Here is a 21,655-nt window from a genome sequence, read left to right as displayed (position 1 = left end):
CTCTTTTTTCTTTTCCTTTCTCCTCCTGCGATGAGGCTACATTTTAATAATTTAATGTTTCAATATTTTAATGTTGTATTTTAATTTTGTTTTTAAGTTGTAATCATTCAAATTGTTTTTATTATTCCTTGTTAGCCGCCCTGAGCCCAGCCTTGGCTGGGGAGGGCGGGGTATAAATAAAAATTATTATAATTATTAATTTCTTAAAAAGAAAGGGGATGAGGGTGGGGCGCAGAACTTGCCTAGAGGTTGCACTGTGAAACGGGAAGGTGCCCCCCCAATCCTGTGTAAGAATGCCAGGAGGGAATATATTTTACGCTTTTTAAAAAATGACTTTTTAATACACCTACACCCCCCAAGGAGTTCAGGCCTGCAAACATGGTTCTTCTGTCTTCTGCTTTCATTTGATCCTCACTGCAGCCCTGTGAGGTAGGTTAGCCCGAAAGAGGAGGACTGGAAGGTGCGGGGTTTGAATCGGTTTCTCCGGCCGTTTGGCACAGCCCGATCCGACCACTAGCCCACACTGCCTCCCGAGGGTAGGGCTCCCCCGTGCTTCTATGCGGCATGCACCAATTTCTGCAGCTGTCTAATGCACCTCAAACTTTGTGCAGTTTTCCAGCTGGTGTTGCTTTTCAAAATGAGAGGTTGTGGAGTGCGTTTGTCCCGCCTCCATGAAGTTTAGGGGGGTTTTCTGCACCCCATTATCCTCACAATCGCTCTCTGGAGTATTTTAGGCCAGGAGGAGGAGGAGGAGGAGGAGAAAGAGGAATGTATAATTCCTGACTCGAGATAATCCAACCAGCCAAGGAAGGGAAAACAAACAAGCCATTTAAAAAAATAGAATTATTATTATTATTTTGGTGGTGGTATGGGACTGCCTTTCCCCCTCTGCTTGTGAATGAGCATCAGCTGCCTTAAAATTGCCAAACTGGGACCTTCCACTTTCGGCCAATGTCTTTTCCCAGCAGGAGACAGAGAGAGGCGGCTTGATTTCTGATAAACAACACAGCTGTCTTGAACCAGCAGGGACTGTGCTTTTGGGACTGGTTGTGGAACATTAGCCACCAACATTAAAACAATGTATATCACGGGCTGGGTTTTCTAAAAAAAAATAATTAAAGCCCAATTATGCTAACACTGAACAACATCCTGGTACAGAGAGTTCCACAGGCTGTGTGTGCATTGTGTGAAATTGGTACAACTTAGCCAAGTCAGCTTTTAAGACACGTCTACATGCAGACTCTTAGCAGGTTGACGTGGTTTTCAGAGCGCATCGCTCCGGGTCTGGCATTTCCACCATTTATTAAAATGGTGAAAGTCTGGATCACTGGGAAGGAAATGGGACTCTGTATGTGCTCAGAAACTACCCGATCATACACACTGTGCAGGGGAAACACTGGAAATGGAGGGCTGACAGGGATCTAGTCCTCAGTGAGGTGGTAGAAGAGCATAGGATTAGGAACTCCTATTAAAGACACATACTCACGCGCACAAAATATATACCTGAGCCTAGATTTTCTCCTCACACACCAGTTTCCTTCCCTGCCCTGCACTATATTTAAAACAAATCTAAACAAACATGTAGCATACAAAAAGAGGAAAACTATTTTAGATGTAAGGGGGGGGGGCCTATTTAAAGCTGGGATAGGTCAGCAGAACATGAGACTCCTACATCTCAGGGCTGTGGGTTCGAGTCCCCAAAAATCCTGCGTTGGAGGGGGTTGGACTAGATGACCCTGGGGTCCCATCTGATTCTACGACACTTTTAAACACTCAAAACATGGGAAGTGGTACAATTTGGGTCTGCCACCTGCATGCGGGATTAAGTCTTGAAACTTAAGCACCCGCTACATTGGTAGTCTAGGGATGCGGGTGGCGCTGCGGGTTAAACCACAGAGCCTAGGGCTTGCCGATCAGGTCGGCGGTTCGAATCCCCGTGACAGGGTGAGCTCCCGTTGCTCGGTCCCTGCTCCTGCCAACCTAGCAGTTCGAAAGCACGTCAAAGTGCAAGTAGATAAATAGGTACCGCTCTGGCGGGAAGGTAAACGGCGTTTCCATGTGCTGCTCTCGTTCGCCAGAGCTGGCCACATGACCCGGAAGCTGTACGCCGGCTCCCTCGGCCAGTAAAGCGAGATGAGCGCCGCAACCCCGGAGTCGGTCATGACTGGACCTAATGGTCAGGGGTCCCTTTACCTTACATTTGTAGTCTGAATTTCAAGCCCCCCCCCAAAAAAAAAACCACACACAGGACAACGAATAGAGAACAGAGCAGGCCTCATCTTTATTTGTCTCTAGGGGGGAGAAGAAACCCCTTGGTTGTTCTCCTTTGCCTTCTGGGGTGGGGGAGCGGGGGGGCCCTCAGTTCCGTTTCTTGGCCTCCCCGGGGCTCCCCTTGACAAAGAGGCCCGTTCCCGGCCGGCCGGGAGACCAGCGCCACCGGTACCAGCCGCGGTAGGTGAGGAACCAGCAGAGGGTGGCGATGGCGGCGCCCACCACCTTGTGGCTGTAGTCGTAGAGGTAGACCACGGTGCAGGCCAGGAGGAAGTTCCACAGGGCGAGGAGGAAGACGTTGAGGAGGAAGATGAGGCGCAGGGGGACGCCGGCCGGGTGGCCCTGGGCCAGGTAGCGGCGGAAGACGGAGGTCTCCTCCACCATCAGGAGGCAGCAAAAGGTCAGCAGGAAAGTGTGGCCCGAGACGTCGTAGCCGTGCCACGTGTGGCCCTCGTGCAAACACGTCCACTTGTCCGGGAGGTTGTTCACCAGGATGCCCTCGGGCACGGGGTCAAAACAGTAGCCGGTGAGGTTTTCGATGAGGAGGAAGGTCTCTGTGGCCCCCAGCCAGAGCCCGGCCCCCACGCCCAGGCGGCTGAGGTGCCTCAAGGTAAGCAGAACCCGGTGGGTTGCCAGGTAAACCACCGAAAGAATGAAGCCGCCCAGGAAAATGCACGTCCAGCCCCAGGCCGACCGGACAAACTTTCTGCGAGGGAACAAGAACGGAGGAAAGTTAGCAGGGTGGGGCAGGAAGGCGGTCCGCTGCCCCAATGCAGGATTTGGCCCAAATTGGGGAGAGCAGAGGAGCAGAAGGTGAAACACCTCAAAAAGCGGAACCCCAAGCTGCGGGCCATGGAGAAAGGCAGGAGAACTGGCCCCCAAAATAGGGCCACCAAGCAAACAGATGGGCAAGACCCCAAATACAGTGGTGCCCCGTTTTCCATTTTTTGAGTCGTTCCGCAAGACATATTTCCCTATGGGCTTGCTTCGCAAGACGAAACGTCTTGCGATTTCTTGCGAGTCTGTTTCCTTTTTCTTAAAGCCGCTAAGCTGTTAATAGCCGCTAATAGCCGTGCTTCGCAAAACGAAAAAGCCGCAAGACGAAGAGACTCGCGGAACGGATTAATTTCGTCTTGCGAGGCACCACTGTACATCAAACATCCTGCGTACGAAGCATAACCCGCCTGAGGAAAGTGAACGGGGGAGGGGGGGGGATACAGAATATTTTTCCAATACGTGGCCACAGGGGAGAAAGGTGAACATGAACATGGATGGGAAAATGCTATTTCCCAATACGGAGGAATGGCAATGGGAACTAACGGATAACTAATAACGGATAGTAACAATTGGGGATTCCCTCTTGGGCTTCTCGTGGGATGAAGAAATGGAGGGCACTGTGACATTTTGGCTAAAAAGAAATCTGGCTTAGCAGAAAGCAGAGAAGATGGAGACTGAATGTCTTAAATAATCATTTTCTAATGACGGAAAATCAGAAGTTTCCCCCCTTTATATTTAATGTTTCTCTTTCTGTTCTTTTTCTGCCTCCTTTTCTTGTTCCCTTTATCCTGTCGTCTTTTTTATTCTATCTGTTCTAGATAATATTGTATTGTGAAAACTTGAACAAAAATCATTAAAAATGAATAGTGGAATATGAATCTTTTTAGAGATGTCTGGGACCTGTCAGCCATTCCGATATACCGTGACGCATGACCCCCAAACGAACAGTTGCGGAAACTTTGCTATGCTGAGCTCCGAACGCACAACCGGTTTTTCAACCGGCGCTCAACAGCACTGGGGATAATAGCGCCTGGTGTGATAGTATTCTGCCCTTGGGAAGAGATTCCCTGCAACTCAAGTCAACGGCTGCATTTGGCCGTCAGAGATCGGATGCCATCACTTGACCCCAGGATATTCGGTGTGGATGAACCAGGGATTTATCGCTGCTATACAAAGCCTTGTTTTCTGCCTAGCCGGTCTCCCGCCCTCCTCCCCCATGCACACAACCACAAACATGTTTTAAGACCCCCCCAAGATCACTCACATGTTGAAGAAGTTATGGTGGTTGGCAAAGATGGCTCGGGGGTTCACGTAGAACTGCAGTAGTGGCCCAAAAATGACCACGGCTGCCAACCAGAGGTGGTAAGCTCTCCGGAGACAGGGCACCCCCAGCAGCCAGGCATACTGGTTGCTCCAGAAACAAACAAGGCCACGGCAAACGGCTTGGGCCCAGCCGGCCGCCTTGGCCAGCAGGGAGGGCTTCTTGGCCCCTGATCCCTCTGCCATCCCCCCCACCTGCACAGCCAGAGATGCCAAAGGACTCCCGTCCCTCCTGGGCTTTGGGACGACCCGAGGTGGGTGGGTGGGGGGTGGGAAGAGACAAAACTCTTGCGGAGAGAAACGTCGTCCAGAGTTGATCCTCGACGACAGGTGTGGGGATCAAATCCAAGTTTGGCGTGAGCAGCTGACCGGGAGTAGGAGGGGAGAGCAAAGCAGACTGGAAAAATTGGGGTGGGGAGAGGGGGGGTGTCGCTGCGACAACGCACGTTGAAGAAAAAAACAAAGACCCAACCTCCCCCTCTTTTTAAAAACCGAAACCAAGAGAAAGAAAATTTCAACAGCTTTTATTGACGGCAATTGCAGTTTGCACAGACACCCGTGCTGGATGCAAGTGTGCAGACATTTCAGGAAAGAGATTCTTCTCCCCACCCCCACCCCGTGACCTACAAGCCTCCCCCTTCTATGCTGGGGGAGTGGGTTTCCGGAAAAAACAGCTCCTCTCTTTAACCAGAGAGAGAGATTGAATCGGGGTTCAATCTACTTAAAACAAAAAACCTCCAGATATTTTATTGTTTCAAAACAAAACAAAACAAACCTTACCATCACCATTCGAGCATCAGAGGCGCAGCTGATGGGAGACCTCCCCCCCCCCAAATGCGAGAAGAGCAGGAAGTATCCCAGAGGGGGAGCCAATGGGCAGGAAGGGGGCCTCCCGGGACACCCAGCTCCCCATGGCAAACGGGGAAATACAGTTTGGGGAAGGGATGTAGAAGAGGATTTCCACCCGCTTCCCTTTTCAAGCCACCTGCCGCTTGAGGAGACTAAAAGAAAGGCCGGGGGCGGGGAGAGAGGCAATGGGGAAGATCTGGGAGGCAGGGGCCAGGCTGACCACACAGCATCTTCCAGGGGCAAAGACCCCGCCCCGCAAAATATCAAGCCCTGCTATGACCCCTACGCTGTCATTTCTCAATCAGACAAATGGCGAAGGGTCCCCAGAAGCAGCGTCCCAGGAAGGAATGTGCCCTGTGCGTTCTAGAAAGGGAAAAGGGAGCCTTCATTATCTGCTGCTGGGTGAGAGACGGAGTGGCATGGGGAAGGAGGGAGGGAGGGAGGGAGGAAGGAAGGAAGGGGTCTACAAGCTGTTGTTCCCCAGAGCCAACTAAATCCCAGAATTGTTAGGATACGATCCATGATTTTGCCTTCCAATAATTCAAATTAAAAATGACAGACCAGGAAGAGGGTGGGACTGTAAATTTCAATCCCACGGAACCCTAAAGCGACGCTATAAACTAAACTAGCCTGTTGTTCAGATTAACAATTCCTTACCTAAATTTCCCCCCTTTGCAGCCGGTCATCCGATTCTGGCTCTTCCCAAGAGCCGTGTTCGAGACGCTGCCCATCTCCCCGAGACCCGTTTACATTTCACTCAGCAGAACACCCGCAACGAAGTTTGCCCTCCCTCCCACCCAAATGTCCCAAGGCCACGGGCAGCGCGAGGTCTGGTTTGCTCCCCCCCCCACTCCCTCGACCGTGTGGCGAGTCCAAAACTGGAGAATGGTGGCGAGCAGAGATAGAAAAGGCTACTGATCAGAAGCTCCGGAGGGTCTGGGGCGCAGCTCTCGGGCGGTAGGGGGCCTCCGAGGATCTTCGTCGTATTCCGTCTGGTGGTACTCCCAAAGCCGGATGTTCCCGTCCCACTGCCGATCAAAGAGAAAGACGGTTATAGTCATCGCTTCTAAAGCATGCTTGAGTGTACCAAATGCTTGTGAATTCACTAGGCACGCATGCATGCATGCATAAACAAACAAACAAACAAATAAATAAAGGAACTTGCTAAGCAAGTCCCACGTATCCTGACAGAAAGCTCAAAGCCACTGACAGGTGTACAGTGGTACCTCAGGCTAAGTACTTAATTCGTTCCGGAGGTCCGTACTTAACCTGAAACTGTTCTTTTTTTCTTTTTTTTTCCTGACGTGTTCTTTTCTCTCTCTTTTTTTTTTAAAAAAAGATATTTATTAAAGTTTTCAATTTTTTATACAAACAAAAAGATTAAAAAAACAACATATAGTTCATAAAGTATACTTTTCAATAACAAATTTCTCTGACCTCCTCATACCTCCCCTTCTTGTATTCCATTTCAGGTTATTTGTTCAGCAAATCCTTAACTTAAAGCATTACAGCTTATAATATCACCTTATTTTCTATCCAAACCCTTTTTTTTTCATCCATGTTCCTTTATATCATTACAGCTAGAAACCGCTCAATTTCAATCCAACATCAACCTGAAACTGTTCTTAACCTGAAGCACCGCTTTAGCTAATGGGACCTCCTGCTGCTGCCGCGCCGCCGGAGCGCAATTTCTGTTCTCATCCTGAAGCAAAGTTCTTAACCTGAAGCACTATTTCTGGGTTAGCAGAGTCTGTAACCTGAAGCGTATGTAACCTGAAGCGTATGTAACCCGAGGTACCACTGTACAACCAACCAGTTCCTCTACTGAACATCTTTCTCCCAGCCCAAATTGAGGGGCTGAATTTCATCTGCAAAACTCTCGGTCTTGCAGCCCAGATACTTCGTAAGGGCTCTTGCCCCCAAACAGGAACCCACCTTGCAATCCAAGTTCAGCTGAACAGACCCTGCTTTAAGTGCTCTCTTATCTCGCTATACTGTATTTGCACTAGATCGCTGTGCCAATGTTGGCTGCACTGCCAACGTAAAATACACCTGGGCAATCTCCGCAGAGGTTGCTGCTTATTCCCCAGTTGAGATTACGGCGGCATGGGCTGGCAGTAAGAGAGGCCTTCCCCTTCTGGTACCTTCCAGATGTTTGGGGTTACAGCTCTCTCCATCCCAAACGTCTTGCAGCCAGGCTGGCTGGCTGGCGCTGATAGGAGTCACAGTGCAAAACCTTTGGAAGGCAGCAAGTTGGGGAAGACTGGTTAACATTTTGCTCTGGCTATTGGCTTTTGTTTTGTTTCCTGGGTTTAGTTACTTATTTATTTTTCAAAGGGAATGCTGTTATTTTGGGTCCCAAACCAGTTTCAAAAACAATGGGCGGCAAACAAATTTCGCACCATGTCATTAAATTCTGGGTGGGGGTGGGGAGGGCAGGGAAGATGGCAGCTCCTCCCACATGTGAAAGCCAACGTGTTTGCCAACGACCCAGCAGACTGTAAATGCTACACTTTGCCATTACAGTGGTACCTCGGGTTAAGTACTTAATTCGTTCCGGAGGTGCATTCTTAACCCGAAACTGTTCTTAACCTGAAGCACCACTTTAGCTAATGGGGCCTCCCGCTGCCACCGGAGCACGATTTCTGTTCTCATCCAGAAGCAAAGTTCTTAACCCGAGGTACTATTTCTGGGTTAGCGGAGTCTGTAACCTGAAGCGTCTGTAACCCGAGGTACCACTGTACTTATTTCAACATCTCTCTTCTAAGGGTTCTGAAGGTGGCTCACAACTACAATTCATAAAATGCAAAATCATAAATATAACCCAATACCAGGATGGCAAAAAGCCACGGTTAACACACCAGAGGCTGATTAATGCTTGCTAGAATAAAGCGAGTCTTCGCCAGCCACTGAAATTGATCAAGTGCACTTTCTGGGTGTGTTGTTCTTCAGTCTGGGCACCCCAGTCAGAAGACCCCCTTCTCCTTTGGGATCGCCCACCACGCCTCAAACTGCAAGGGAGGGGGCCCCTCTGTAGCCAAGCGGCGCTCCCAGATGGGTTTGTTGAGAAGGAAAATATGAGCAGCAACAACCACAGAAAAGGGCAGATAAGGAGGAGAATTTCATCCTTGCCATCACAACCTTATTGGCAGGGAAGACACACAAGTTCCTGGGCGAGATGAAAGAGGCGCCAGCAATTCATCTTAACCACACAAGCACCTCGCCCCACCACTCCCTCGCTCCCAGTACTTGCCGAGCTGCTGACAATCTTCTCCTCGTGGGGGTGCCAGCAGACATCACGGACACAAGCCTTGTGATTGGTCAGTTTTGTCACGATCAGGCCACTCAGGAGGTCGTATACTGGAGGAAGGGAAAGGAGCACAAGGTAGCGTTGGCAACACACCGGCCCCACCACACTCACTCCTGCCATAGCAGTGGGGAAGTATCAAAAGGGCCATCTATCCTCTCTTGCAGCCAGAATTGATGCTCCAGATACCACCATTTATTCCTTAGATTTCAGCATTGGACCTGCCCACACTTTGTATTATTGATTATTTTTATAGTGCCATTTAGGTCCCTGCCCCAAGGAGCTTGCAAGTCTTCAAGTTCACACACTGGGGTGAGACTGAGTGAAAATTTAAGGGGCACAGCATATAGTCGGAACAATGGGAGGCTCCCAAGATCCTTCTAGGAAACAGGTGGTGGGGAACTAGACATCTCCATGAGAACAAGTGAAGGGTTTCCCTTTGCAGACCAGACTGATGATGGTCTGCAAAGGAATTTCTTTCCCCTCTGCACAGATCAGATTGAAACCCCCGTCAAATCTGCCAACTATTCCTTTGCATTTGCAGTTTTACCTGCCCCACAGCTAGCACTGTATGAAGCCAAGTGTGGATTGGGTGGTCGTGGCTGGGGGAGAAATGGTTTCGCAGGTCAAACTAACCCTGGCCAGGGCAAATGTGGCTCATGGACCAAAGGCTGCTGCAACAGCAGCTTCTTAACAACAACAATTTATTTATACCCGACCCATCAGACTGGGTTGCCCCAGCCACTCTGGGCAGCTTCCTCATGCGCCAACCATTTAGTTCTGCCGCGTTTTCCTTCCCCCTGGGTTTATTATCCAACTCACTGTCCAAGCATATTCACACAGCCTGACCCCTCTTTGCTTTCATCCTCTCCCTTGAGTCCTGCACACCAAAAGGGAAGGGACTTTCAAGCAACATTCACGTGCGTGTGGACGTGCATCTTAAGAGATTTCTCCCCCACCCGCCAGCAAGAGATCGAATCCTGCACCCAAGCAAAACGCAAAAAGGCAAAGCTTAACCCCTCTGGCTGCTGCCCAGCATGGCACTGCCCTTCCACTTCCGGGCGGCGTGGCACTGCCCTGGCCGATCCCTGCCACCCGCATCCCGAGTCCACTCACCCACCACCTTCCCCGTGGAGCAGCCGCTGTAGATGTACTGTTGTCCGGTGCTATGAAGCGGTGAGAAACGGCAGCGGATCAGCGTGTGGAGCACTCCGTGGCCGCGGTACGTCATGAGGGAGGTGTCACCTGGAAGCTTTGACTTCCGCCGCGCTGGGAGAGGGAGGAAGGAGAGGAGAGAGGAAGGGTTAGAGGAGAGTAAGACCTGCTTCCCCAGCGCTTTAGGTCCCCCCTCCTTCCCCATCCTCTAAGACTCACCTTTTTTGGGTACCTGCTGCCAGCGATAATCCCAGTTCTGCTGAGTGACGGCTTGGCGGGAGGCTTCCAGCCCTTCGCGGCCTGAGAACTTCCGCATGTCCCAGAGCTTTATCGTCTGGTCCTTGGAGTTTGAGATGAGGTATCGGGCGTCCCCCTGGGAGGAGGAGGAGTGGGGAACAATGGTTTAAAGGAATATTCCACACTCTATAGTCTCCAAGGACATTTCCCATCCGTAGTACAGACGTCCCACAGCAGAAGACTCACTCTCTAAAGGAAACTTAATTTAGCTCTCTCAGCCTCTCCCCAACATGGGAATCCTGTATAAATGACATTAAAGGAATGCATGGCCAAATATATAGGAGCTCATCAGCTACTGTGTTTTCACTTGGACTGCTGTGGGCTTAGGTGGAGGTGAACCAGGCAGATCTTTCTTTTAGACAGTATCAACACCAATTAGCTTCTGGGTCCAATTCAAAGTGCTGGTTTTGACCTCTAAAGGCTTAAACGGCTCAGGACCACAATACCTCAAGGACCGCCTCTTTCCATATGAACCTACCCAGACCCTGAGATCAACTTCTGAGGCCCTTCTTTGTGTGCCTCCTCCTCAACAGGTCCAGAGGGTGGCAACATGAGAACGGGGCCTTCTCTGCAGTGGCTCCCCATCTGTGGAATGCTCTCCCCAAGTTCACCTGGCGCCTTCATTATGCACCTTTAGGCGCCAGGCAAAAATGTTCCTCTTCCCCAGGGAAGTTCGCCTGGTGCCTTCATTATACACTATTAGGCACCAGGCAAAAACGTTCCTTTTTGACCAGGCCTTTGGATGATCCGATTTATATCCAATGCCCTTTTAAAATGTGTTTTTTTGGGGGGAGGGCTATTGGGTTGTTGTTTTTATTTTTAATATGCATTTTGTGGTTTTATATCTTGACTTTATTCTGTGAACCACCCTGAGATCTCCAGGTATAGGGAGGTAAATAAATTCTAACAACAACAAGAACCACAACAACAACCACCATCACCCGGCCTTGGGCTGATTAACATTCTACAGCCTTTTAAATGAGTTTGTGGGAGTAGGGGCTATTTTCTTGTTATTTTTGTTTTAACTATTTGTTTTTTTATCTTGTATTTTTATCTTGATGAAGGGTGGTAAATAAATCTAATAAATAGAATTAATAAAAACAAGCAGATCATGCAGAACATGTTGCGAATGAGATCCCGAAGAAATTTTTGGGGGGGAGGGGAGAAGTTTCAAGATTGTTTGCCTAATTAAGCTTCCCAATCCCATCAGACTCCACCTCCTGCCCTCTGCGATGATAGAGAGAGAAAGGGATGCCTTACTTTGCTGTCTATGAAGGTGATGCCATCTTGATGACCAGCCAGGATGCCCACAGGCCGGGGGTCATCCTCTCTCATGGTGCGCCGGTCCCACACTTTGCAGATGGCATCGTCCCCCCCGGAGAACAAGATGTGGGAACTGGTGTCGGCAAAGGCCACGGCATTCACGTCGTCTTCGTGGGACTCGATCTGGAGGAAGGCAGAGGACTCAGCGCAAGAGGGAGGAGCAGGGTTTTCCATGGGAGAGCTAGGAGTGGGGTGCGGGTAGCGCTGTGGGTTAAATCACAGAGCCCAGGACTTGCCGATCAGAAGGTCGGCGTTTCGAAACCCTGCAACGGGGTGAGCGCCCGTTGCTCGGTCCCTGCTCCTGCCAACCTAGCAGTTTGAAAGCACATCAAAATGCAAGTAGACAAATAGGTACCACTCCGGCGGGAAGGTAAACAGCATTTCTGTGCGCTGCTCTGGTTCGCCAGAAGCGGCTTAGTCATGACCCAGAAGCTGTACGCCGGCTCCCTCGGCCAATAAAGCGAGATGAGTCATGCCAGGCCCCAGTGTGCACTAGGATGCAGTGGGGGCACCGACATGGTATTTTAATGTACCGCGAGAGACAAGAGCTGGAGAGCTGGGATCGAAAGCTCCTGGGCTCAAGGGGAGCTTGGTGCCTGGGCACCTGCTTCCCAAATTTAAACCCTGGCACCTCTGGTTTAAACAAGGAGCAGTTGATGGAGCGACAGGAAAGACCCTCTTTCTGCCAGCCCAAGTGGGAAACGCTGACCTAGATGGACAACCAGTCTGGCCTGGTAAATGGCAACTTGCCCAAAGAACCAAGCCCCTTTGTTAGGGGGCTGGCTGTCGCCAGGCTCAGCTGAAGCCAAGTCATTTAGTGCAGGCACGTTCAACAGGTAGATGATCTACCGGTAGATCACAGGATGTCTGTGGTAGATCACTGGCTCCCGCCAAAGAAACTCAACAACTTCAAACCCCTAAAACCAGGCCTTCCTTCTTCCTAAAAATTGCTCAACAACTTTGACCTGAACTCCACAAAAGGGGGTAGATCACTGCTAGTCTTGTGAGTAGATTGCAGTCTCTTGGGAGTTGGTCACCCCTGATTTAGTGCATTTCTGCATCCACGGAATGTGATTGACCAAGGCAACCATTCTCAATGGCGATGCAGCAGAACCACACGCTGACACACACAAGCACAGCCCACCTTGGAGAAGCACAGCACGCTACAGAGAAATGGGGAAGGGGATGAGGCAGAATGGGCAGTGGGACGCTCAAGGAAAGACATCTAGAACAGTCTTCCCCAAGCTGGGGTCCGCCAGATATTTTGAACTACAACCACACTGCTGGGGAAGGGGACTGGTGGAAGTTGTAGTCCAGAACATCTGGAGAGTCCCAGCTTGGAAGGGCTGATCTACAACATCCCAGGGATCCCTATGGCTTTGGGGCGGAAAAATTCCAGACAGCCAGACTGATGCTTTGCTTTACTGCTCCCCTCAATCTTTTATCTGCATCGGGATACCGTGGATGGAACCGCCACTGTCCCATGTGCTACAAAATGGCCCAGAACCTTCCAACACTAGCTAAACGATTATTGCTAGCAACGAAAGGAGCTGCAATGAATTAGTGGCTGAAACATTAGGCTAAGGACTAGAGTGGAAATGCAAAGGGACAACACATATTCACAGAGAGGAGATATTGTTAGGTTTGCTCAAGGATAAATATAGACTTGGTATTCATCCTTATCGTTTAAGTTCATTCAAGTCATTGGGCAATTATTGCTATGATTATGACTATGAAATTGCTTCTAATTTCACCGTCTTTGGCTTTTCTTCCATTTGCAGAGAGAAATCAGAAAGGAAACAAGGCACTGTGTGTGTGTGTGTGTGTGCGCGCGCACGCGCACAGACACACACAAATATAACAGCCACACTTTCTAAAACCCAGGGAGAGAGGAACAGGAAGTGGGTGAGGCCAGAGGCACGGAACAGAGGGGCCCGGCAGAGGAGTGGCAGGGTCCAAAACGTAAGTACCTTGAGCGTCCGCTTATTCTGCTCCATGTCGTACACGTAGACACAGCCATAGTTGGCCCTAGGTTTAAAACCAAAACTGAGTGGGTGGAAGAACAGACATAAACACAAGGAAGGAGGGGTGGGGGTGGACACTGAAGCCACACCGGTCAATGGACCCTAAGGCAGCACCTTGACAGGAGAAAGGCATGTCTCTGAAAGCATTTCCAACACTTCACCCTTGAATTGGAGTATTTCTACCCTGACTTTCACCTTTTAAAAAGCCCCCAAGGCAGCTTACAAAATGAAACATTGCACAACTTGGGTCCGTGTTGCTTCCTTTGGCACTGACAGGGAAGGGGGGGGCAGCTGGCCCCAGCCAGGCTGATGGGAGGGGCTTCACCGCCTTGCCTTTCGCTCCACAGAGGCCACATGGCACAGCAAGCCCAGAATCCTCTTGGCCAAAAAGACCAGTATCAGACAGCCCTCCCCACCCTGCTAAGCTTCAGGCACATGACAGAGATGTTTCTATACCGGAAGGAATTTTCAAGAAGTTTCCTCGGGGTTTTTTTTACATTTACTTTTAATTGATTTTACCCACTATATGCGTTTTAATATTTTTTTCTGTACACCGCTTAGAAACTTTGCCAATTAAATGGTACGTAAATAGCAGAAATAAATAAATAAGGGATGGGAGAGAGGGCAGAAGATCTGCGTTTTAGAAGAACCCAAATCTTGTCTGCCTAGGCAAAGTCCAGGTGTCGCCTTAGACAATGTCACGGGTAGGGAACTTCAGGCACAACGGCCAAATGTGGCCCCTGGACTCTCTATCTGGCCCTCAGAAAGCCACCCCTCATGGCCCTAATTCCCCACCACCACCAAAGTGCTTTGCTCCTGACTGGAATGTCTTCTTGAATGTGGGATGTTGGAGTTTAAGTAGCCTGCTGTACAAAGGTAACAGTTGCCGCTTCGTTGCTGTTTGCCTCTAGCCCCATCTGCAGGTGGCAAGTGGCCCTTGGAAGGTTGTCCAGAAAGGAATGTGGCCCCCTGCAGGTTTGTTTGCTCTTAAAAAGAAAGGTTCCACACCCCTGGATAAAATGTTAACCAGTGCTATGCATTGTGGGTAAAGGGACTGGGCAAAAGGCTAACGTACCCGCCAAGCACCTCCCTTCCATCGGAGGAGACTGCGAGGGAAAAGACGGCAAAGCGACGCTCGTCAGGCCTGTGGAGAGGAGGAGAGTGTTAGAAATCACTCCGGGAGTCTGTTTAGTCAAATAGGGTGGCTGCTGGGTGCCCTCCTTACCTCAGATCCAGTGCTGTGTGGGTATCACATTCGCCATAGATGTTGCAGATGTGAACTGTAAGGAGAGGGGGAGGGAAGGTCAAGGGCATCAGAGTTAACAGTTCCTGCGGGGTCAAGGACTGTCATGTGACACCCCCCCACCCTTCCCAGAAGCCAACCCCACTCACTGTAATCTGACCAGCTGGAGTAGAGGAAATGGGCTCCGTCGGGAGTGAAGGCAACATCCAGGACACTCCAGCCTACGTCCCGGGCTTTGATGCTCCGGAACTTCCGGAAGCCTCCGTAAGTGCAGTCATATAAGCGGATTGTCTGATCTGAAGGGGGGGGGTGGAAGCATGGGAAAAGGAACAGAGAAAGAGGCAAGCGTGCTAATTGTGCCATGTATCAATGTGTCCTCATCTACTAGGACCTTTAACACAGAGGCAAAATCACCAAGGTGTTAAGCTTGCATCAGGGATGGGAAACCTGTGGAACCCCCCAGGACTTCGCCTCCCAGCAGCCGCCAGCATGGTGTCTGGTCAGGGATGATGGGAGTTGTAGCCCAACCTAAAGTGGCGGAAGGGACACACTTTCCCCAGTTGTGCCTTGCAAGACTTTCTTTGTTGAGCTACAGCTGCTGTTGGAAAACAGAACGCAGCCTTTTAAGCCTTTGATCTTGGCAACAGGAATCTGGTAGGGCTTGCCGATCGTATGGTCGGCGGTTCGAATCCCCGCGGCGGGGTGAGCTCCCGTCTTTCGGTCCCAGCTCCTGCCCACCTAGCAGTTCGAAAGCACTCTTAAGTGCAAGTAGATAAATAGGTACCGCTTTATAGCGGGAAGGTAAACGGTGTTTCCATGTGCTGCGCTGGTGCTGGCTTGCCAGCTGCAGCTTCGTCACGCTGGCCACGTGACCCGGAAGTGTCTCCAGACAGCGCTGGCCCCCGGCCTCTTAAGTGAGATTGGCGCACAACCCTAGAGTCGGACACGACTGGCCCGTACGGGCAGGGGTACCTTTACCTTTACCTTTTAAGAGATGGGGGGGGCACCCCTGTAAAAATGCAAATCATCCAGATAACCCATCTGAAGGACCCAACTACTAGGACATTCGACACTGTCCTTTCCAATGGGATAAGAAGATTTCTTTTCTTCTTCCTTGGAACAGCAATACTAACTAAGCAGCAATGGTGTTTTTGCATGAATAAATAAATCACGCTACGCTTGGGGATCTGGGGATTAGAAGCTCCACAGGATCTTACGAAGGACTAAGAGGTTTTGCAGCAGGGCCCACCCACAATGCCACTTGTCTGTTTCCCAAAATGCAAAGAAATCATCAAACACTTGCGCTACAGGAAATTTCAAGACAAGAGAATTCCAGGATGCCCTCAGTGCCAAGGACGGAAGCTGATCTGGTTGTTTAAAAACCAACTGCTACACTAATATAAATTTACATATGTCTTACATTTATGTTATTTTGCCTTCTTATTATCCTGTATATGACAATAATACGGTATGCGTCGATACAACAAAAAAGCCAAATACTATGATGTGTTACGAAGTACCTTGACAAGCAGACATAAAAAGCTTTCCATCGCGGGAATAAATCCCACAGAACGCCTTCTGGGAGTAGGAATCGGTGAAGGACAAGTGGTTGGGGAGAAAGCTGGAAGAAGAGGAAAGTCTGAGTTATTAAAGGGTTCTTCCCCTAAAATCATCCTCTCACCCACCTCCCCAGGCCTTCTCTTCCAAATACTCACTGTGACGCCACTCGGGAGCATTCCCCACGAGAAAAGCTGCTGTTGTGGCAGAGGCCACGCTCCCTCTGCGGTGGAAGGAAGGAAGGAAGGAAGGAAGGAAGGAAGGAAGGAAAAGAAAAGGAGTAAATAATTCAACAAGGCTCTGCCTGCAGTTTTCATACACTGAAAGATCTGCTCTCCAGACAGCCCCACCCTCAAGTGGATCTCTGCGTCTTTAAGCTACGAGAACCTCTTGTTTTCCTAGCCTAATATTGGCACCCCCAAGAAGCGAACAGGCACCTTGCAAAGCAGTCGAGGGATGCTATGCTCAGTCTGTCCCGAGCCCAGCCTGCCTGTTGCCAACTGGATGTGTGTTTTGATCTCGTTGCACTCCAGGTCGTGAGTGTCTGGCGTCAAATCCACTGCAAGTAAAAGAAAGAGAGGAAGATCGGACAGGTTGAGAACGAGACCCCCAATTGCCCGATAAACTCAGATGGCACCCTCACATTTTCCTCAGGCTCTCTTACGTTAAAACAAGTTACCGGCCAGTACCTGGAGGTTTGTAGTGATTTCCAAGTCGCCCTTCCCAGGCACTGTCATTGTCGTCGTCCGAGTCCGAGAGTGTCTGGACCAGACGGACACTGGCTGCTCCCCCGCCCTGCATCAAGTGAAATTGTCCTCTGGAGAGAAAAATTGGAAGTTTTAGGAATTACAAATCCGTTTTGCCCCTCCCCACATCACAACTCACAGAGAGGGAATGGAGAGAGGCAGTCCCCAAATTTATTTGTTTCCTGTTCTCTGAAGGTGCCCGCGAGCAGCTTCTGAAGTTTTAATACAACAGCCAAGGAATAATTTCAACTGATGCCTACCCAGCTCAGGATCAGCTTAGGGTGCACCAACTAAGAGAGATGGGAACAGAGATGCAAATTTTAAACATAAACTATGGAGAGAATATCCTGCTAACTAAGGCTCCTACATCACTGTCCAACGATAGGGTCAATCTTGAGTAGATGACAGGATCCAAAAACAATCCAAAGGCTAAAAAGTTCAGGAAACAAGACTGGCATGAGAACATAAGAAGTGCCCTGTTGGATCACACCAAAGGCCCATCTAGTCCAGCATCCTGTTCTTACAATGGCCAACCAGATGCCCCAATGGGAAACCCACAAGCAGAACTTGAGCCCAACAGCATCCTCACCTCCTGCGGTTTCCAGCAACTGGTATTCAGAGGCACAAGGCCTCCCAAAGTAGTACTACAACACAGGCTTTAGGCTAGTGGCCATTAACAGCCTCAAATTCATTTAAAGCCACACAAATTGGTGACCAGCACTGCCTCTTGTGGGACAGAATTACATACCGTATTTTTCGCCCCATAGGACGCACCAAGTTTTTTGGGGGGGAAATAAAGAAAAAAAAATTTATTTCCCCCTCCCAGGCGCTTGTGGGGCCGGCAGCGGGGAGAAGCGCTCTTCTCCCCGCAGCCAGCCTTCAGACCAGGTCCGGGGACAGCGGGAAGACGCGCTGCGCCTCCAAGCTGTCCCCGGAGCTTGCGGGGCAGGCAGCGGGCAGAAGCGCTCTTCTCCCCACCGCCTGCCTTCAGACCAGGTCCGGGGACAGCGGGAAGACGCGCTGCGCCTCCCAGCTGTCCCCGGAGCTTGCGGGGCTGGCAGCGGGGAGAAGCGCTCTTCTCCCCGCCGCCCGCCTTCAGATCAGGTCCGGGGACAGCGGGAAGACACGCTGCGCCTCCCAGCTGTCCCCGGAGCTTGCGGGGCAGGCAGCGGGGAGAAGCGCTCTTCTCCCCGCCGCCCGCCTTCAGATCAGGTCCGGGGACAGCGGGAAGACGCGCTGCGCCTCCCAGCTGTCCCCGGAGCTTGCGGGGCTGGTGGCGGGGTCTCCCCGCCGTCAGCGTCCAAACCACTTCGGGAGACAGCGGGATGGCGGCGTTCCGCCTCCCTCTGTCCCCCGACCTTGTGGGGCTGGCGCTGGGGCTCTCCTGAAGCCTGGAGAGCGAGAGGGGTCGGTGCGCACTGACCCCTCTCGCTCTCCAGCCTTCAGCGAAAGCCTGCATTCGCCCCATAGGATGCACACACATTTCCCCTTCATTTTTGGAGGGGAAAAAGTGCGTCCTATAGAGCGAAAAATACGGTAATCGTGAAGAAGTTGTTTGCCCTGAATCTTCTGACATTCAGTTCATTGGATGCCTCTGGATTGTAGTATTATTCATCACACCAGACATAATTGTATACGCATCTACCATGTCCCCAGCTTGGTTACTTGCTTTTCTTCCTTCTAAACTAAAAAAACCCCAAGTGTTGCAACTTTTCCTCACAGGTGAATTGCTCCAACTCCAGAATCACTTTACTTGCCCCTTTCTGAAGCTTTTCCAGCTCTACAGTATCCTTTCTGAGGTGAGCGAACTGTACACAGAATTCTAAGAGTGGTCATTACAGTTATTGGCAGCCTTATTTTCAATTCCTTTCCAAACAATCCCTAACATGCAATCGCCTTTTTCACAGCAGTCACACTCTGGGCCAACGTTTTCACCAAACTATCCACTACGACCCACTGTCACCGGAAGCTCAAACTTCCTAACTGTATATGTGAAGATGTGATTTTTTGCCCCAACGTGCATCACTTATACTTGTGTGCAGTGAATTTTACTGCCAATTCATTCACCTATTTTAGAGGGGTACTTTTGGAGCACTTCACAATCTCTTTTTGTCTTAACCACGCAAAAAACTTGCTATCAAAACAGTATCAGGAATCTCTTTTGTATATGCATAGCTGGCCAAAGCCAACCAGAATATTTAGTGTAGAGTTGGCTATAAATATTTTTAAAGTATTCCAAAGTGTTTTGTGGCCTACCTAAGGTGACATCAGAAACAGGGATAAAGAAGCCACAGATGAGGAAATCTTCACTTTTCTTGAATAAATTTCTAAAACTATGATGTTATGCGTCAAAACTTTGGATATCTCATCCTGCGCAATAGGTAGACAACTGAGAATTTTAACGTCATGAGCATACGAAGAAGTATGGCCCTGAACAACTTCTGCACAAGAAAATACAAAAGCCCCTCTACTGTTAGAAAAGCAGCCATGGCACATGATGAGATCCAGCAATACACAGCTAAATTCTGGTACGACCCCCTTACAACTGAGACCGCATCCCGGCTGATTTGTAAAACATAAACCTGGACTGTGACCCTTATTTCCACACTTCCAAACTATTTGGCTTCTGTGTTTTTTAACAAAGCGTCAAGGAAGTCTGTACACTCAGTTATGCTCTCTGGATCCTTAATCATCATCCCATCTCATTGAATCCATGCATGAATTCATTCCCCGACACACATATCTTCAAAATCCTAGCTCTGTGAGAAATCAGCTGAGACTGGATTTTCCAGTAGGGCCTCATGAGTCTCCACGCCAGCAGATTCCACTTACTGAGAGGACTGAGTTATCTTTGTCCAGATTAATGGACCAGACAGAAAAGGCATAACTAATTCCCTTCCTCTTCCTGCCTTGAGATTCTGCACGAGTCTGAAACAGCATCCGCTGCCAGAGGCATCCCTCATATCCCTAATTTGACTAAAAAGTGGGGCGGGGGTGTGAGTTACCTGCGCAGTAGATATGCCAATACCTGGGCCAGATCCACATCCTCGTCGTCCTCTTCCTCGCTGCGCAGTATCCCCGAGTCCCTTCGAGACCAGCTCCCCTGGTTATCCCGGCCCCCCGAGCCAGCGTTGCTACTACTGCGGGAGCCCATGTCTTAAGGCATTCTTCACGGTTTGTGTCCGGTGTGTTCTTCACTTCCTGGAGCTCAGGAACCAAACGGAGGGAGCAAGTCCTTCCTGAAAAGGAAAATCCTGAGCCACTAATTGCAGAACTTTGTACGCAGTACCGGGGGGGGGGGGGGCGCGAAGCGGGAGAGAGAGCAGCGTTGGTTCTTCTTCGCATGAAGGATTCCCTGCCTCTTACCAATCAAATCTATCCTCACTCAGAAGTAATAATAATAATAATAATAATAATTTATTATCTATACCCCGCCCATCTGGCTGAGTTTCCCCAGCCACTCTGGGCGGCTCCCAATCAAACGTTAAAAACAGTACAGCATTAAATATTAAAAAAGTATTGCTAAAGAAAAAATTAAAATTGTATCACAGCTTCTCACTATAGCAGACTTTAACCCCCATCCAGAAACGAAACATTCCCCTCATTTGTTTCCATGGTGTGCCCATTGCTTCCCATAGCCATACGCCCCCCCCCAAAAATTCACCCCCTTTTCATCTTCACCAATCACAGCCTCCAATACTGAAAGGGCTCCTCAGCTCCCATATCGAGGTGCCCTTATCTAGACGTCAGCCAGCCACCCACCCCGTCCTCTACGTGACTATACCACAGCCCAAGGCAACCAATAAAGGGCTCATAGACCTGCTGAACCCATTAAAGTACTTTTTTCAGACACCTGAGTCCTCTCCACCAATGGGCACGGCCGTTGCTCACGGCTCCTCCAATCAACAGACGCCATAGAGCAGGGACACTCTTGCTCAGTTGCCGCCGCCGCCGCCACCCCCTGCAACGTTCTGTCCCAACTGCCCTCTCGTCCCAACCAATCAGGACGCCTTTCGCATTTAACCTTGGCTCTTACCGAACTGCTCCCCCCCCTCCCCGCGCGACCGTCGCGCGCCCACCTTGTCCAATCAAAAGCCTGCCCCCCCACCTTTTCCGGGAGCGCGAGGCCCTCCTCACCCTCTAACGGCCGCTGCGCGAGGCCTTGTTTACATCTTAAGGCGACAGCCGCCTCTAACCGGAGTGGAGAAGTGAGATAGGGCGGGCCGCGCCGGCTGAGAATTGATTGGCCACCGTTCACCACCCCACGTGGGTTAGAGTGCGGGGCTTTAAAAAGACTTGCTCTTCCTTGATTGGCTGCTGAGGCTCCTTCCTCGCTTAAGACGAGGGGCAGGGAAAGAACCGTTAAGCGATAAACTAGGCAATAAGGTGAATGAGCCGCCGATTGGACAGAGCAAGCGGATGACTCGTAAGAAAGGCGGGCAGCTGGCCGAAGGGGCGCTCTCGGATTGGTTCCCGGTAGCTTGATCGATTGCTCGGGCTAGTTGCGTAACCTCCGCCATCATCGTCAGAGCAGGATGATTGACGTCTCGGGTTAGAGGCGGGCTCCTGGGGGGCGGGGCAGTGGCTTACTCTCTGATTGGACAGTGGTGAAATGATTGACGTTGCTAAGGCAGGTTACGAGTTCTATAGTGTAAACACAGGTGTTTCAAAATCAAATAGCTTCGGTTTGTAGACCGGCTACCCCCGTCTTTAATCAGAGCCTTTTGTTGCCCTGCCCTCATGCAAAATGTGCTGCTCCTCTTGTGCGCCTTAAGTATCTCTTGAC

At 50.3% G+C, this 21,655-nt stretch overlaps 2 protein-coding genes across 8 annotated transcripts; both read right to left on the bottom strand.

Moving 5' to 3' along the window:
• Positions 1-2,257: 2,257 nt before the first annotated feature.
• On the bottom strand, positions 2,258-5,626 carry FITM1 (fat storage inducing transmembrane protein 1). The gene is made up of 2 exons (XM_053362848.1): positions 4,313-5,626; positions 2,258-2,977 (listed from the first exon to the last, which is right to left on the bottom strand). Exons 1-2 carry the CDS (start codon positions 4,552-4,554, stop codon positions 2,359-2,361), a joined length of 861 nt encoding a protein of 286 aa, XP_053218823.1. The 5' UTR covers positions 4,555-5,626; the 3' UTR covers positions 2,258-2,358.
• A 160-nt stretch (positions 5,627-5,786) lies between these two features.
• Positions 5,787-21,238, bottom strand: DCAF11 (DDB1 and CUL4 associated factor 11). 7 transcript variants are annotated; one of them, XM_053362813.1, is made up of 15 exons: positions 21,007-21,238; positions 19,898-20,123; positions 16,813-16,940; positions 16,561-16,682; positions 16,282-16,346; positions 16,087-16,187; positions 14,716-14,862; positions 14,549-14,603; positions 14,399-14,467; positions 13,270-13,327; positions 11,237-11,422; positions 9,899-10,052; positions 9,641-9,793; positions 8,471-8,577; positions 5,787-6,245 (listed from the first exon to the last, which is right to left on the bottom strand). In XM_053362813.1, exons 2-15 carry the CDS (start codon positions 19,912-19,914, stop codon positions 6,129-6,131), a joined length of 1,479 nt encoding a protein of 492 aa, XP_053218788.1. In that variant the 5' UTR covers positions 19,915-20,123; positions 21,007-21,238; the 3' UTR covers positions 5,787-6,128. The 7 variants fall into 7 exon arrangements, with proteins under 7 accessions (XP_053218788.1, XP_053218784.1, XP_053218783.1 ...); XM_053362809.1 differs by having other exon boundaries at positions 19,875-20,108; positions 20,978-21,237; XM_053362808.1 differs by having other exon boundaries at positions 19,875-20,108; positions 21,007-21,237.
• Between the last annotated feature and the right edge of the window lie 417 nt (positions 21,239-21,655).

Source organism: Podarcis raffonei, chromosome 13, assembly GCF_027172205.1.
Source record: "Podarcis raffonei isolate rPodRaf1 chromosome 13, rPodRaf1.pri, whole genome shotgun sequence".
Lineage (NCBI taxonomy): Eukaryota > Metazoa > Chordata > Lepidosauria > Squamata > Lacertidae > Podarcis > Podarcis raffonei.
The sequence above is the reverse complement of the archived record's forward strand: the minus strand, read 5'-3'. Positions and strand labels throughout refer to the sequence as shown.

Coding starts and splice junctions, on each gene's coding strand:
- FITM1 (XM_053362848.1), bottom strand. CDS start 4,554: ATGGCAGAGGGATCAGGGGCCAAGAAGCCCTCCCTGCTGGCCAAGGCG. Junction 2,978..4,312: donor CACCATAACTTCTTCAACAT/GTGAGTGATCTT, acceptor GTTCCCTCGCAG/AAAGTTTGTCCGGTCGGCCT.
- DCAF11 (XM_053362807.1), bottom strand. CDS start 20,785: ATGGCGTCTGTTGATTGGAGGAGCCGTGAGCAACGGCCGTGCCCATTG. Junction 16,188..16,281: donor TGCTCCCGAGTGGCGTCACA/GTGAGTATTTGG, acceptor CTCTTCTTCCAG/CTTTCTCCCCAACCACTTGT. Junction 9,794..9,898: donor GCAGCAGGTACCCAAAAAAG/GTGAGTCTTAGA, acceptor TCCCTCTCCCAG/CGCGGCGGAAGTCAAAGCTT.